At 39.3% G+C, this 18,453-nt stretch overlaps 1 protein-coding gene across 2 annotated transcripts in view; it reads left to right on the forward strand.

Annotated features, from left to right (window-relative positions):
• Window positions 1–18,453, forward strand: part of PGS1 (phosphatidylglycerophosphate synthase 1) — a 398,675-nt gene that overhangs the window by 300,807 nt on the left and 79,415 nt on the right. For both annotated transcript variants that reach the window (XM_053706226.1, XM_053706217.1), the window contains one exon: window positions 15,782–15,930. In XM_053706226.1, coding sequence (XP_053562201.1) covers window positions 15,782–15,930 — 149 coding nt within the window. The remainder of the gene's footprint in view (window positions 1–15,781; window positions 15,931–18,453) is intronic.

Raw genomic sequence — 18,453 nt, forward strand, 5'->3', positions numbered from 1 at the left:
ATGATTGGCTGCCACATGCAGCAGCCTTTCCTGATAGGCTCAATTACCGTGATCTGCATAGGAGCTGCAATTCTTTTTGATCCTGAACAGGAATTTAGCGAGGTATTTAGGATCTTTACAGGAGTTAAATGTACTTAGCTAGGGTCATTAATGCTAAAATTATATTCTGTAGCAAATTGTTTATTTAAAGGGACATTCTAAAGGAAAAATTTACTATAGACAGATGACTAGAGAATGATGTGAGAAAACATCTGCAGGATAAGCATGAGGTTGATTTAAAAACCACAGCCACCCTAGTAACACCTTCTGGCTCCCCGCCCTACCTTGTCACTGCAGTGCGAAGTCATCTCAGAGTTTAGAGTAAGGTTCTCATGTAATAAAATAATGCACCTACACATACATGAGCATGTTGCTGTGTCCTGCTGCTAAATTAATCTACCTTCCTCACAGTCATAAGCTCCCTAAAACATCACTTTTTCTCTTCTGCTTCCACTGAAAAACTGAAAGGTCAGGTGTACAGGAATGAAACTGGCTTAACCAGAACTGACTGTAAATCTAAAAACGTGTGTGCCAGTAAAGACTGAGATTAAAAGAAAACATTACCATCCTTGTGTAAAAATAGAGCACTCCTTTTCTTTTTAAAAATGTTTTATTTTTAAACAAATGTTTTCTTTAGGAGTAACCCCCGCAAATGTGCTAAACAGATAGTCAAGTTCATACATACAGGCACAATGTGTTCCTTTTCCTAAACAGGCAGGTGATTGGTTCACTCATGACTGTGAGCTGGTGCACTTAAGAATGCTTTCAGAGAGGTTAAACACACAGGGCTAGATTATGAGTGCAGCACAAAATTGCGCTAACACAAGTGTGATATTTGCGCTCCACTTGTAATACCAGCGCACACAAATGTGCTCTGGTATTTGAAGTCCCCCGCAATAGAACGCGCTTCCATTAACCTCCAATGGGAGCATCGTTCTCATGCCGTGAGACACACAGTTCCCATAGACCACAATGTAAAGGCAATTTTCAGTGTTTTTCATGCACCCCACAGCCGCCAACTTTAGCCCCCAAAAACTGCATAGTGCAGGGGTTTTTTTTATTTAAAAAAAATATAATTTAATTTGGGACCAATTGGGACACTTTTAAAAAATTAACCAGAGAGCTTGCGGTAGCAATGACCAGCCACTTGTAATGGCTGGTTATTTATCGTGCAGCCGTAGCTTGCGGGCTTGTGATAAATTAGCGCTCCACTTGTAATGTGGCCCATAGTAAGATTGCAAAATGTATTTCAAGAGACAGTAAACTTTACATAAAAAGCTGTAGTATGCAAAGTGTGTTCATAATAGGATATACCAAGCTATAGATTCAGATCATAGTCTTTTTTTTTTTTTTTTTTTTTTAATTGTTTACTTCAGTTATCAGAATGTGCAGAATCTTAAATATGCACACTTTGATGAAACAGCTCCTACTGAGCATGGGCACAGTAGATGCATTTTGTTATTGCCTGATACCTATCACATGATACAAGGCATGATTAAGGCCAAGCTGGCTGAAGCTTTGCAGTTTGTTTTATCTGGGTGCTGAAATAAAGGACAATTGAGTTGTACCATATCGTGCTGAGGACTTTTTGTTCTTTGACATGATCCCTAGTGGTGGTACTAATTCGTGTTTAACCACATTTAACAAATTAGAGCATGTAATTTTTTTTATTATTATTATGGCACTTTAAAATGCAATAATAAAGACTGTGATTTTACTTTTAATACTTTCGGTAATATTTTGAAAAGAGCAGTAATAAACCTTTATTTTTTTATTGTATCTTTTTATTGAGGTAAATAATAATGACATTTGACACATTTACAGTACCATAGAGCTTGCATATTTCAGATGTACAAAACACATCAGAATAACCTCAACCTTTTCCATAACAAAAAAAACATAACCAAATAATTATAAGGAAGTAAATTTTAACAGATTAACAAAATGGGGGTCAGTATTGACACCCCTAATAATCATTGCATTCAGGCATTTCAGCCACACAACAGGTGCATAAAATTCAGCACATAGCCATGAAATCTCCATAGACAAACACTGGCAGTATAATGATTTGCATTGAAGAGCCCAGTGACTTAAACGTGTGGCACTCTCATAGGATGCCACATAGTGACATTTCTGCTCTAGTAGAGCTGTCCTGGTCAACTGTAAGTGCTATTATTTAGAAGTGGAAGCAACAACAGACCTACAATTAAGTAATAGACCACTCAAATAAACAGAGCTGAAGCGCATAGCGCAAACAAAACATCAGTACAGAGTTCCAAACTGCCTCTAGAAACCATATCAGCACAATAACTGTCTGTTCTTCTGACCAAGCAGTTGTACATCAACATGTGCAATGCCAAGCAGGGCCTGGAGTGGTTTAAAGCACGCCGTCCTTGGAGTAGTGGGAATGTGCTCTCTGGAGTAACTAATCTCGCTTTACTATCCCGCAGTCTAATGGAAGTATATATGTGAGGTGGATGCCAGGAGAACGTTACCTACCAGAATGTATAGTGCTTGCTGTAAAATATGGTGGAGGGATAATGGTTTGGGGCTGTTTTTCATGGTTTGAACTAGGCACCTTAGTTCCAGTGAAGGGTCATCTTAAAGGGACAGTCAACTCTAAAAATGTTATTGTTTAAATAGATAGATAATCCCTTTATTACCCATTCCCCAGTTTTGTACAGCTAACATGGTTATAGTAATACACTTTTTACCTCTACTGTGATTACCTTATATCTAAGCCTCTTCTGACCAACCCCCTGATCACATGACTTTTTATTTAGTATCTATTGATTTGCATTTTATCCAATTAGTGCAGTGTCTGCCACAACCCACGGGCGTGAGCACAATGTTATCTATATGGCTCACATAAACTAGCACCCCCTGTTGTGAAAAGCTAATAAAAAGGCATGTAATAAGAGGCTGTCTTTAGTGGCTTAGAAACAGGCAGAAATTTAGAGGTTTAAATGTTCTAAAGTTTATTTATATAACAATGTTGGTTGTGCAGACCTGGGAAATGGGTAGAAAAAGGCGTTATCTATAGTTTCTCTTGTAAGATGTATCGAGTCCACGGATTCATCATTACTTGTGGGATATTCTCCTTCCCTACAGGAAGTGGCAAAGAGAGCACCCACAGCAGAGCTGTCTATATAGCTCCTCCCTTAGCTCCACCCCCAGTCATTCTCTATGCCTACTCTAAGTACTAGGAAGGGCAGAGCGAGTGTGGTGACAAAAATGTTAAGTTTTTTATTTCTCAAGCAAAAGTTTATTTTAAATGGTACCGGTGTGTACTATTTACTCTCTGGCAGAAAAGGGATGAAGATTTCTGCAAGGAGGATGATGATCTTAGCACTTTGTAACTAAGATCCACTGCTGTTCTCACAAGGGCTGAAGAGTACAGGAAAACTTCAGTTGGGGGAACGGTTTGCATGCTAAGCTGCATATGAGGTATGTTCAGTATATATTTTTCTAGACAGACTGTGTTAATTCTAGAAAAGGCTGGCAATATTCCCATGAGGGAAGGGTAAGCTGTATTCAGACACTTGGATAGGAATTTCAGCTTGCATGAAGGGCTCATTAGTTACTGGTGACACTGTTAGGAAAAAACATTTTTGTTTATTCAGTAAATGATGCAATTATAAAGTTTTTTTGAAGGGACTAAAGGGGTAATTGTGGCTTGTTTTTTGGTTTGTTAACCCACATGGTTAATTAAGAGACACTCTGGTGTTTTTCTGGTAGGCCTCAAAACATTGAGTGAGGTGGGAGGGGCCTATTTTCACGCCTCAGTTGCGCAGTTTCTTTTCCTCAGAGACATCTAACTGCTTCTCCAGAGGTTCCTGCTGTGTTTGAGGGCTGTAAAATAAGTTTTTACCCCACAAATCGTTCTGAAGGGCAGGTAGGAGCCACAGCAGAGCTGTGGCAAGGTGCTGAAAGACCTTTTTACCGGTTTTGACGTTTTTTCAATCCGGTTTTGCCATTAAGGAGTTAATTGTTTATTTGCATAGCTGTGCACAGTTACTAAGGCTTTATGATGCTACTGTAAAAATGTTGTTAAGTTTACTGCTTTTTTACACTGTTTTGCAGAATTTGTGCAGCTTTTTTTCTCTTAAAGGCACAGTACCGTTTTAATTCTAAGTGTTATTTTCTTTGATTAGTGTTTTCCAAGCTTGCTTGTTACATTACTAGCCTGTTTAACGTGTCTGACACCAAGGAAAATCCTTGTTCAATATGTTTGGAAGCCATTCTGGAACCCCCTCTTAGAATGTGTCCCAATTGTGCTGATATGTCTATAAACTATAAAGAACATATATTAGCACTTAAAAATAGAGCAATAGATGATTCTCAGTCAGAAGTAAATGAGGGTTCGCCATCTAGCTCTCCCCAAGTGTCACAACCAGTAACGCCCGCACAAGTGACGCCAAGTACCTCTAGTGCGTCAAATTCTTTTACTTTACAAGACATGGCCACAGTTATGAATACAACCCTCACAGAGGTTTTATCTAAACTGCCTGGTTTACAAGGAAAGCGGCAAAGCAAAGTGTGGAAAACAGCACCAACAGATATGTGGCTTGTGGGGCACGGAACCCAGGATCTGCCTTATCCTGCAAATACTTCAAGTAGCAAAAAAGATTTGTTCCAGCCACCAATAGTTAAAAAACCTTTATTTCTTCATATAGGGTCTTTTGACAAACATACAACGTTTCAGACCTGCTATAGGTCCTTAGTCATGTATACTGAACATACACTGATTCATCATTTAAATACTTTACACCTGGTCAATTGTTCACCTGTTGTCATGTGACTACTCATTATTGTATCACTGCCATCTTGTGGCCATCTAACATATATATTCCTATTGAAAAAAAGCATTCTGAATAGTCACATTGAAAAGGTTTAAGTATCAAACAATGTTAATAAATAAAATCATATGTACAAAATTAAAATAGAAGAAATCTTACGCACAATATGCAGATATGCCATTGCTGTTTACTTGTTATTTAAATGTTAATTTGGACTCTTTCATTTTAGAGTTGATTTCAAAAAATTGCTGCTAAAGATTATATGGATTACTGTCAATTTGAACACTGTAGGCCTATTTTGAAAATAATCTTTTACTTTTCTCTTTAGTCTTTTTATGTGTAAAGATAATTTTTGTAAAAAAAATTTTTTTCCAAAAAAATCTCCCTTCAATTTTACTCAGCCCATTAAAAGGGGTTGTTAGAAAATTATTTTAGATTAAAGAAATGCAGGTATCATGATACTCAGCCCATTAGAAAGGGAAGATTTACATATTCATAGAGATGTTTTAGGAAAAACAAATATTTAGTAAAACAAACTCCAATCGAATTCTTTGTTCATACCCTTAGGTATTAAGCTTTCCAATTTGTATATCCAAAACATCTCTCTTGTTTTTAGTATATGTTCTCTATTACCCCCCCTCCTTGGTCTCTCAATCTGTTCAATTATTTGGAATCTGAGCTGGCTGATGTTATGACCCATAGAGAGGAAGTGAGAGGATACAGGAGCCTCTTTGTTCTTACATCTAATATTGGACTTATGTTCTGTTATCCTCTCCCTTACCTCTCTACAGGTCTCGCCCAAATAGATCAGACCACATGGACACTTGATCAAATAAATACAGTAACATGACCTGCAAGTAAGATATTTATTAATTTTGTATTTTCTACCATTTGTGGGGTGAGAGAAATATTCGCCTTTAATCATTGAACTGCAGTTACTGCAGTTCAAACAGGGATAACATCCATCTCTCCTAGGGCCTATAGTCTTCTGTATGTTCAATCTGTTACTGCCTATATCTGAATGTACAAGGCTATCTTTGATACTTCTATTTCTTCTGTATGCTGTCATAAAATTTTATTTAAACTCATTCACTTGAGGGTTACAGTCCCTTAGGATGTGCCAATGCTTTCTTAAAATACCATTGATCTTCTGACTAAATTCATTGAACTGTGTTACAAACACTAGACGATCTGTTTCTTTACTTTTGTACCTTTTAGGTAATTCTTTATTGTTAACTACATCTAGTTGTTCCTTAATTAGTGATATTGGATACCCTCTATTGATAAATTTGTCAGCCATCTCCTCCAACCTTTGCTTGCATCTATTCTCCTCAGACACTATGCGTTTAACCCTTAAAAATTGGCTCTTTGGAATGGCCCTGAAGATACTATCTGGATGGTGACTTCCATATTTCAGTATGTTGTTCTTATCTGTATCTTTTGTATGGATATCTGTTTTTAAGAAACCATCCTTAAAGTATACATAGGTGTCTAGGAACTCAATTCCAATTTCACTCATATTTAAAGTGAATTTTAATCCATTGACAGAATTGTTAAGATCTTCAACAAAGGACAATAGGCTACCAACGTCACCCCCCCACACGCCAAACACGTCATCAATGTACCTCCACCAGGAGGCGCCATAGAGCTGGAACAAGCCATGAGGGTACACAAAGTATTCCTCAAAGCTATTCATGAAAATGTTGGCGTATGAGGGGGCAACGTTGGAGCCCATTGCTGTACCCTGTTTCTGCAGATAATATGTATCCATGAACAGAAAATAATTCTGATAAAGAATAATAGATAGAAGTTCTATTAGAAACCAGATATCTGCCTCAGTATAACTCTTACTAGATCTAAGCATATGTTCCACAGATGAGATCCCTGTTGTATGTTTGATAGATGTGTAAAGGCTTGAGACATCTAATGAAAACAAAATACATTTATCACCTACATGTCCTAAGTCCTGTAATTTAGCCAAAAAATCATTAGTGTCCCTAATGTAAGATGTAGTGTTCTTAACTAAAGGCTGCAATACTTTATCCAAGAAGATGGAAATATTAGAAAATACTGAACCCATCCCTGCCACAATAGGGCGTCCTGGGGGATTTCTTAAGGATTTATGTACCTTTGGTAGTACATATATTACTGGCCTAATTGGATCTGTTACATATAAGGCCTCCTTAAACTTGTCTGTTATAATATCTCTTTGTGTAGCCAGAGTTAAGATGTTATTTATCCCTTTATTAATCTGTATGGTGGGATCTCTAGTCAGTATTTCATAAACTTGGGTATCTTTTAGTTGCCTATTGATCTCATCTATATAATCAGATTTGTTTAAAATCACAATGGCCCCGCCCTTATCGGCCTCTTTGATGATTATATTTTTATTCTCTCTCAGAGATCTAACGGCTGACATATCCTCTTTATTATTTTTCCTATTTCTTTGCACCAATTTTCTTTTTTTCTCTCTTTTAAATAAGTTGTCCACTTCCCTCTGTACAAGATTAATATATGTGGCTGCACTATGTGTGGATGCTGGTGAAAAAGTGCTTTTTTTAGATAGACCAAAGTGCCTAATGTCATTAAACTTTATTTTATTAATTGTGTTGGTGTCATTTATGTTATCCCTTTGCATAGAGAAATAAATCTTTAGCCTCAGTTTCCTATAGAACCTCTGTAGATCTTGTTGAATTTTAAATTCATCACAATAATTCTCTAGGCAATAGGATAATCCTTTATTAAGAGCTGTTTCTTGCTCTTTTGTCATTTTCAAATTAGACAAATTAAAAATTAAATTCTCTTCTAAGTGCTGTGTGTTATACTGTGAATTCTGGTGTGTAATATCATGTAATGATTTATTTAAACCTTTAAAAACAATATGTGAATCAACCTGTGCATCAACCTTTTCAACATTAGACATTTCATATCCATTCTGTGAGTCATTAAATACAATAGTGGTATTAGTGTTACAGTCCACATTTGCATATGAGAGTTCTGTGCAGATCCCCTGTTTGGGTGATAGTCCCTTTATAACAGCCATATCCCTCAAGACAGAATGAGATCCATCATTTATACCTTTCGTGCATACATCCATAGTCTCTGTTACAGGATTTTGGTCTATAGGGTTACAGGTCTGGTTATATCCTGGAGCATCTAATGAGCTTAGATAAGATATTTTTTCTCCATGCTCACTAGTTATGTCAAGGCAGCCCAGCCGGTCATTGGAGTCAGTCACTCTCACATAGGAACAAACTGCATGCATGTTATTGGAAAATATTTTCGCATCTCTTACCCCATATTCATTTGTGCCATCCATTCGTGAGGAGCGTCTATACCCATTAGCGTCTTCCGTTTTTACATTCATGCTGAGTGCCTTCTCTGGAACTAGTAGCGATAGTGTCCTCGTTGATTTCCGCGCGTCCGTCGCGGACGCTGTCGCTCTGACGTCATCGGTTGGCGCGGTAGGCTTTCTCTTGTGCTTCCTACCGGCCCGGTGGCATCGATGTCGGAGTCTTCCGTTAAAAAACTCACCGATGATTCGGAGCCACTGTGACCTTCCTCCGGGGTAGATTTTCGTGTGGCCTGACGTTTTTGCTCTCTTGATCTATAATTGAAGCTCCTACCAGTGCCTGTGTTCTGTCGCCACCTATAGACCAACCCATGGCAATAATCCTGCTCATCCCTGATGAACTTAAGACGCTTCCGACTCTCCAATTGCTTCTTATAGTCGTTAACGGATTTTTCTACCTCCATCACCAATTTCTTGTACTCATCTAAAGGTATTTTCTTCACCATTTCTTCTTTCTGTTTGTTAATGGTTCCCTTGTATTTCTCTATTTCTTGTTGGGCATATTCTACTGTCCATGTAATTATATCGAAGGAGCATTTGTTTAAAATACTTTCAAACTTGTCAGTATACTCCTTACGGTCTGCAAATAAAGTAGGACAAGTAGACATTCTTAGCCCCCTGGGAATCCTTTGCACTTTATGGTATTCAGAGAGTGTGATGGCATGTAGCTCCAACACCATTTTCCTCTTGCAATTTTTTTCCAAATTCCTGCTTGAAACATCAGAGGAAGCAATTTTAAGAAAGTCTCTGTTTCCCAGTACTTTAGCATTAATCTGCTGTGCAGTTTCTTCATCATAGCCAAAAGTCTTAGGACCCTTTATTGTATCTGTCATATCTTCAGTCATACCTTCAGCCATAATTTGATGCAAGTATTTCCAATGGCAGAAATCAAATCCTCAAAGCAAAGTGTGGAAAACAGCACCAACAGATATGTGGCTTGTGGGGCACGGAACCCAGGATCTGCCTTATCCTGCAAATACTTCAAGTAGCAAAAAAGATTTGTTCCAGCCACCAATAGTTAAAAAACCTTTATTTCTTCATATAGGGTCTTTTGACAAACATACAACGTTTCAGACCTGCTATAGGTCCTTAGTCATGTATACTGAACATACACTGATTCATCATTTAAATACTTTACACCTGGTCAATTGTTCACCTGTTCATATGTACAAAATTAAAATAGAAGAAATCTTATGCACAATATGCAGATATGCCATTGCTGTTTACTTGTTATTTAAATGTTAATTTGGACTCTTTCATTTTAGAGTTGATTTCAAAAAAATTTCTTTAATCTAAAATAATTTTCTAACAACCCCTTTTAATGGGCTGAGTAAAATTGAAGGGAGATTTTTTTGGAAAAAAATTTTTTTTACAAAAATTATCTTTACACATAAAAAGACTAAAGAGAAAAGTAAAAGATTATTTTCAAAATAGGCCTACAGTGTTCAAATTGACAGTAATCCATATAATCTTTAGCAGCAATTTTTTGAAATCAACTCTAAAATGAAAGAGTCCAAATTAACATTTAAATAACAAGTAAACAGCAATGGCATATCTGCATATTGTGCGTAAGATTTCTTCTATTTTAATTTTGTACATATGATTTTATTTATTAACATTGTTTGATACTTAAACCTTTTCAATGTGACTATTCAGAATGCTTTTTTTCAATAGGAATATATATGTTAGATGGCCACAAGATGGCAGTGATACAATAATGAGTAGTCACATGACAACAGGTGAACAATTGACCAGGTGTAAAGTATTTAAATGATGAATCAGTGTATGTTCAGTATACATGACTAAGGACCTATAGCAGGTCTGAAACGTTGTATGTTTGTCAAAAGACCCTATATGAAGAAATAAAGGTTTTTAACTATTGGTGGCTGGAACAAATCTTTTTTACAAGGAAAGCGGGACAGCTCTGGGTTTAGGAAAAATGCTGAGCCGTCTGATGCTTTAGTAGCCGTATCTGATATGCCCTCACAATGCTTTGAAGTAGGGGTTATCTGAGGGAGAAATTTCTGATTCAGGAAAGACGCTTCCTCAGACAGATTCTGATATGACGGCCTTTAAATTTAAGCTTGAACACCTCCGCTCATTGCTCAGGGAGGTATTAGCGCCTCTAGATGATTGTGACCCTATAGTGGTTCCAGAGAAATTGTGTAAAATGGATAAATACTTAGAGGTTCCTGTTTACACTGATGTTTTTTCCAGTCCCTAAGAGGATTGTGAATATTATTACTAAGGAGTGGGATAGACCAGGTATTCCGTTCACTCCCCCTACTGTTTTTAAGAAAATGTTTCCCATATCTTACACCATGCGGGACTCGTGGCAGACAGTTCTTAAGGTGGAGGGAGCTATTTCTACTCTGTCTAAGCGTACAACTATACCTATCAAAGACAGTTGTGCTTTCAAAGATCCTATGGATAAAAAATTAGAGGGTCTCCTGAAGAAAATTTTTGTTCATCAGGGTTTTTCTCTCCAACCTATTGCATGCATTGTTCCTGTAACTACTGCAGCTGCTTTCTGGGTTGAGGCTCTTCAGATGGAGACTCCATTAGAGGAGATTATGGACAGAATTAAGGCCCTTAAGTTGGCTAATTCTTTTATTACAGATGCCGCATTTCAACTGGCTAAATTAGCGGCAAAGAATTCAGGTTTTGCCATTTTAGCACGCAGGGCGTTATTACGTTCTTACGCTGTGTAGAAGACCTACATACCATGGGGGTGATCCGCCCAGTCCCAAAAGAGGAACAGGGGCTAGGGTTTTACTCAAACCTGTTTGTGGTTCCCAAAAAAGAGGGAACTTTCAGACCAATCTTGGATCTCAAAATTTTAAACAAGTTCCTCAAAGTTCCATCATTCAAGATGGAGACTATTTGGACTTAAACAATGCGTATCTACACATCCCTGTTAACAGAAATCATCATCAATTTCTCAGATTCGCCTTTCTAAACAGGCATTACCAGTTTGTGGCCCTTCCCTTCGGGTTGGCCACGGCTCCCAGAATTTTCACAAAGGTGCTAGGGTCCCTTCTGGCGGTTCTACGACCACGGGGCATAGCAGTGGCGCCTTATCTAGACGACATCTTAATTCAGGCGTCGACTTTCCAGCTAGCCAAGTCTCACACGGACATCGTGTTGGCTTTTCTGAGATCTCACGGGTGGAAGGTGAACATAAAAAAGGAGTTCTCTCTTCCCTCTTACAAGAGTTTCCTTTCTAGGGACTCTGATAGATTCGGTAGAAATGAAAATATTTCTGACGGAGGTCAGAAAATCAAAATTCTTAACCACTTGCCGAGCTCTTCATTCCATTCCTCGGCCATCAGTGGCTCAGTGTATGGAGGTAATCGGACTCATGGTAGCGGCAATGGACATAGTTCCTTTTGACCGCCTATACCTCAGACCACTGCAACTATGCATGCAACAGTGGAATGGGGATTATGCAGATTTATCTCCTCAACTGCATCTGGACCAGGAGACCAGAGATTCTCTTCTCTGGTGGTTGTCTCAGGACCACCTGTCTCAGGGAATGTACTTCCGCAGGCCAGAGTGGCTCATTGTATCGACAGATGCCAGCCTGCTAGGCTGGGGTGCATTCTGGAACTCCCTGAAAGCACAGGGCTTATGGTCTCGGGAGGAATCTTTTCTTCCGATAAACATTCTAGAACTGAGAGCGATATTCAATGCGCTTCAGGTGTGGCCTCAGCTTGCTGCGGTCAAATTCATCAGATTTCAGTCGGACAACATCACGACTGTAGCTTATATCAATCATCAAGGAGGAACAAGGAGTTCTCTAGCGATGATGGAGGTAACCAAAATAATCCGATGGGCAGAGGATCACTCTTGCCATCTCTCAGCAATCCACATCCCAGGAGTAGAGAACTGGGAGGCGGATTTCCTAAGTCGTCAGACTTTTCATCCGGGGGAGTGGGAACTCCATCCGGAGGTATTTGCCCAGCTGATTCAGCTATGGGGCACACCAGAATCGGGTCTGTTGGTGTCCCGTCAGAATGCCAAACTTCCTCGTTACGGGTCCAGGTCCCGGGATCCCAAGGGGGTACTGATAGATGCTCTAGCAGTGCCTTGGTCCTTCAATCTGGCCTATGTATTTCCACCGTTTCCTCTCTTCCCGTGTCTGGTTGCCAGAATCAAGCAGGAGAGAGCTTCGGTGATTCTGATAGCACCTGCGTGGCCATGCAGGACTTGGTATGCAGACCTAGTGGACATGTCCTCGGTTCCACCGTGGACTCTGCCAACGAGTCGGGACCTTCTAATCCAAGGTCTGTTCACGCATCCAAATCTAATTTCTCTGCGTCTGACTGCTTGGAGATTGAACGCTATCAAAGCGTGGTTTCTCTGAGTCGGTCATTGATACCCTGATTCAGGCTAGAAAGCCTGTCACCAGGAAGATCTATCATAAGATTTGGCGCAAATATCTTTATTGGTGTGAATCCAAAAGTTACTCGTTGAGTAAGATTAGGATTGGATTATCAGATAGTTCCCTAAAAGGGCAAATATCTGCTTTGTCTATTCTACTACACAAACATCTAGCAGATGTCCCAGACGTTCAAGCATTTAGTCAGTCTTTGGTCAGAATTAAGCCTGTATTTAAGCCTGTTGCTCCGCCTTGGAGTCTAAACTTAGTCCTTAAAGTTCTTCAAGGGGTTCCGTTTGAACCTATGCATTCCATAGATATTGAGCTTCTATCTTGGAAAGTTTTGTTTTTAGTAGCTATCTCTTCGGCTCGAAGAGTTTCTGAGCTATCTGCTTTACAATGTGATTCCCCTTACCTTGTTTTCCATGCAGATAAGGTGATTTTGCGTACCAAACCTGGGTTTCTTCTAAGGTTGTTTCTAATAAGAATATCAATCAAGAGAATGTTGTTCCTTCGCTGTGTCCTAATCCTTCATCAAAGAAGGAACGTCTGTTACACAATATTGATGTGGTTTGTGCTTTAAAGTTCTACTTACAAGCAACTAAAGATTTCCGTCAAACATCTTCATTGTTTGTTGTTTATTCTGGTAAACGGAGAGGTCAAAGGGCTACGGCTACCTCTCTTTCCTTTTGGCTGAAAAGCATCATCCGTTTGGCCTATGAGACTGCTGGCCAGCAGCCTCCTGAAAGAATTACTGCTCATTCTACTAGAGCTGTGGCTTCCACATGGGCTTTTAGAAATGAAGCTTCTGTTGAACAGATTTGTAAGGCGGCGACTTGGTCTTCGCTTCATACTTTTTCCAAATTTTACAAATTCGATACTTTTGCTTCTTCGGAGGCTATTTTTGGGAGAAAGGTTCTACAAGCAGTGGTGCCTTCCGTTTAAGGTCCCTGTCTTGTCCCTCCCTTCATCCGTGTCCTAAAGCTTTGGTATTGGTATCCCACAGGTAAGGATGAATCCGTGGACTCGATACATCTTACAAGAGAAAACATAATTTATGCTTACGTGATAAATTTGTTTCTCTTGTGATGTATCGAGTCCACGGCCCGCCCTGTTTTTTAAGACATGCATATATATTTTTATTTTAAAACTTTCAGTCACCACTGCACCCTATAGTTTCTCCATTTTCTTCCTAGCCTTCGGTCGAATGACTGGGGGGTGGAGCTAAGTGAGGAGCTATATAGACAGCTCTGCTGTGGGTGCTCTCTTTGCCACTTCCTGTAGGGAAGGAGAATATCCCACAAGTAAGGATGAATCCGTGGACTCGATACATCACAAGAGAAATAAATTTATCAGGTAAGCATAAATTATGTTTTTAAACAATAACCATTTTAGTGTTGACTCTTCCTTTTAATGCTTCAGGATACAGACATGCTTTGATAAGTTTGGTGTGTTGGAACTCGAGTGGCCTGCCCAGAACCCTGACCTCAACCTGGTATACATACAGTGGGGAAAAAAAGTATTTAGTCAGCCACCAATTGTGCAAGTTCTCCCACTTAAGAAGATGAGAGAGGCCTGTAATTTTCATCATAGGTATACCTCAACTATGAGAGACAAAATGTGGAAACAAATCCAGACAATCACATTGTCTGAATTGGAAAGAATTTATTTGCAAATTATGGTGGAAAATAAGTATTTGGTTAATATCAAAAGTTCATCTCAATACTTTGTTATATATCCTTTGTTGGCAATGACAGAGGTCAAACGTTTCCTGTAAGTCTTAACAAGGTTGTCACACACTGCTGCTGGTATGTTGGCCCATTCCTGCATACAGATCTCCTCTAGAGCAGTGATGTTTTGGGGCTGTCGCTGGGCAACACGGACTTTCAACTCCCTCCAAAGGTTTTCTATGGGGTTGAGATCTGGAGACTGGCTAGGCCACTCCAGGACCTTGAAATGCTTTTTACGAAGCCACTCCTTCGTTGCCCGGGCGGTGTGTTTGGGATCATTGTCATGCTGAAGACCTAGCCACATTTCATCTTCAATGCCCTTGCTGATGGAAGGAGGTTTGCACTCAAAATCTCACGATACATGGCCCCATTCATTCTTTCATGTACACGGATCAGTCGTCCTGTTCCCTTTGCAGAGAAACAGCCCCAAAGCATGATGTTGCCACCCCCATGCTTCATAGTAGGTATGGTGTTCTCTCTCCTCCAAACACGACAAGTTGTGTTTCTACCAAACAGTTCTACTTTGGTTTCATCTGACCATATGACATTCTCCCAATCTGCTTCTGGATCATCCAAATGCTCTCTAGCATACTTCAGACGGGCCCGGATATGTACTGGCTTAAGCAGGGGGACACGTCTGGCACTGCAGGATCTGAGTCCCTGGCAGCGTAGTGTGTTACTGATGGTAGCCTCTGTTACGTTGGTCCAGCTCTCTGCAGGTCATTCACTAGGCCCCCCCGTGTGGTTCTGGGATGTTTGCTCACTGTTCATGTGATCATTTTGACCCCACATCGTGAGATCTTGCGTGGAGCCCCAGATCGAGGGAGATTATCAGTGGTCTTGTATGTCTTCCATTTTCTAATTATTGCTCCCACAGTTGATTTCTTCACACCAAGCTGCTTGCCTATTGCAGATTCAGTCTTCCCAGCCTGGTGCAGGTCTACAATTTTGTTTCTGGTGTCCTTCGACAGCTCTTTGGTCTTCACCATAGTGGAGTTTGGAGTGTGACTGTTTGAGGTTGTGGACAGGTGTCTTTTATACTGATAACAAGTTCAAACAGGTGCCATTAATACAGGTAATGAGTGGAAGACAGAGGAGCCTCTTAAAGAAGAAGATACAGGTCTGTGAGAGCCAGAAATCTTGCTTGTTTGTAGGTGACCAAATACTTATTTTCCACCATAATTTGCAAACAAATTCTTTCCAAATCAGACAATGTGATTGTCTGGATTTGTATCCACATTTTGTCTCTCATAGTTGAGGTATACCTATGATAAAAATTACAGGCCTCTCTCATCTTCTTAAGTGGGAGAACTTGCACAATTGGTGGCTGACTAAATACTTTTTTTCCCCACTGTATATATATATATATATTTGTTTGAGATATTCCACTTGTGCACAGTGAAACATGCTATGATTAAAGTTTGTTTTGTTTTCCGAGTTTGCTTAACATATTTTTTTTATCCTGTTGTTCTCCATGTAGGTTTGTGGCTATACCCTGCAGGTGCTCATTTTCCCTGCCTTACACTAATTGGCTCTCCAAATTTTGGGTACCGATCAGTACACAGGGACCTGGAGGCCCAAATTGCTATTGTGACAGAAAATAAGGAGTTACAGCAGCTGCTGCATCAGGTGATTTATTTATTTACTTTTTTTAATTTTGGGGAGGTAATTAATCTTTACATACTGTTTGGAGTGTCTCTTGGTGACGGCTTGTGAACTTTTGTCATTTCTATTTTGAGAAGTTGTGGTTTTGTCGTCTGTGAATAAGCTCCCCTAGCGAGAAACCCCCCTTTGACTGCCAAGTGAGATTTGATTTAACTGCACTGACTGCTAGGAAATCGAATCTCTAGTGTGCTGCAAAGCATGGTCCCGTGACTTTCGCCTCTCACAAGACTATTCCTGATTAACTGTCTAGTGTAAGAAGTTATTATTTAATTCTCTTTAATAGGCTATAGACACTGGTGTTTGGGAATAGTCATCCAACTTATTTTATGCCAGGAAATGTATAGGTCAGGATACAATATTGGTGAATGCTCCTAATATCTCGTATATGTTAGTGCAGCTGCAGTCCATTCTGAGCATCACCACTTTGCACCACCTGCTATTCTGTTCTATATTTAGATGCTAACCATGTAGTAAAAGTTATGAGAAATAATAAGCCGTCTTACTGATAGACTATTGAGTGACAGCAAATAGCACATTATCATAACTGCAGGTATATAGTAACAAATCTTCCCTTGCAAGATTGTAGTGATCTATCTTGTTGCATGGATCTCCTCAGATATATTTAGGCAATGTAGAGTAGATAACAAAAAATATAAATGCCCCAACATGTTGGTTTACATGGACGTGAGCAGTGGAAGGGTAAAAATATGTCCTGACAGTAATGTTACTGAAGACAAATGTTAATGTAGAAGAGACTTGAATAAAGTTACAGAGTATTCGCAAGGCTTGTTTGAGCCTATACATAGTCTGACCATGGCATTGTACTATAAATTTTCCTCCTCGTCGGTATGTTTCCAATCACTAGTTCTCTCATCTGCATAGTGTTAAATGAATAGAAAATTCCATCTTTATGTTTATTATTGTAATTAAAATAGTTGACTTTGCTCATTGAAACCACAGCCTATAATGAAAAGGTCAATACCCAAGGCCTTTGTGTATAGACAGACATAGCTTAGATAAGGTCATGGGCTTAGCCCATTTAAATGAACATGTTCTTGAGAACAAAAGATAATGGTTTTAATGAGCAAAACGGCTATTTCAAATAAACCTTAAAGCAATTTCTTTCATAAAGGTGGTTAGAGTCCATGATTCATTACTCCTGGCTACTACGAGGAGGCAAAGATTCTAAACCTCCCCGAGCCCCCTCCTTCCTTACTGGAAACTAGTCTTGTCTTTGCCTTCTTAGGAGAAAGCTGATGAAGAAAGGTGCTCCAGGTGTTTGTGAGTAGGGTTTTCAGACTGATTTGAGGGATGTTGTTAGAGTATGGGTAGTAACACAACACCCTATGAGGACCGGTCCCTGACCTCCTGTTGTGGGTTCAACATTACATATATATATATATTACTATATATTAGGGCTGCAAATAACGATTATTTTCATAATCAATCGGCCAATTATTTTTTCGATTAATCAGATAAAAAAAGAATCAATAATTGTTTCCTACATTTTAAATAAAATCCACATACTGAGTGTTACAAATATAAACTTCAGACTAAAACTTTACATTAGCACAACTGTTTGTCCTATTTTTAAGCAGCAGAGGAGTGTTTTACAATTAAGTAAAACAGAACCGCACACTTTTTGAAAAGAGTTAGAACTAGAAACAGGTAGACTACCACTGTTTTTAAAGGGACTTTAAACACTTGTATTTATGTTGTTTTGTTTTTTAATTCATAATGTTTCTTTTGTTTTTTTAAATGCAATTCGCTATTTATTTTTATTATATGTTTACTTTTTTTTTTCATTTTTTAAATTTACTTCACTTTCTGTCCGCTCCGTGCAGACATGGCAGAAAGTTATGTAGACAAACCCGGAAGTCTCTGCTTTGCTGTGAGCGCGCACGTATGTAGAGTTGTAGACACTTGACAGCACACTCTGCGCACAGCATAACTAAAACTACTGCTGATAAAGTGTTTTTCCCTAAATAATATCTTTTGAACTTGCCTCATCTGTAAGCTAATAATTAATTATCATTTTTAAAACCAAAATGTATTTACTCTATTTTTTAATCATACTTGTTGTAGTGCGAGTGAAAGAGGGACCGCCCAACACACTGCTCAGGGAGACAGCTGCTGTCTCATAAATATACTCTTATCTTTTACCCCTCTGTTTTTTCTATCCAAGCTTCCGGAGTCCCGCTCAGTTTATTGCACATCTTATGCAGCTCACGCTCTCTATGCACCTCAGGTCATGCCCGGACTGACCCTAGGGCATACCGGGCATTTGCCCTGTGGGCTGCGGCTGCCTTAGCCCCCACCCACTATTACACACTGAGTGATTTTAGCTAGCCCCAAAATGTTATATTTATGTGATTGGTAGGGCTGTGGGGATGCCGGTAGCCTTAGCCCCGCACACACACTGACTAGGCTGGACTACTGTACTGCAGTCACAGACACACTGTATGTGTAACACATGTGTGGGTCAAG

The sequence above is a fragment of the Bombina bombina genome, chromosome 1, assembly GCF_027579735.1.
Source record: "Bombina bombina isolate aBomBom1 chromosome 1, aBomBom1.pri, whole genome shotgun sequence".
Lineage (NCBI taxonomy): Eukaryota > Metazoa > Chordata > Amphibia > Anura > Bombinatoridae > Bombina > Bombina bombina.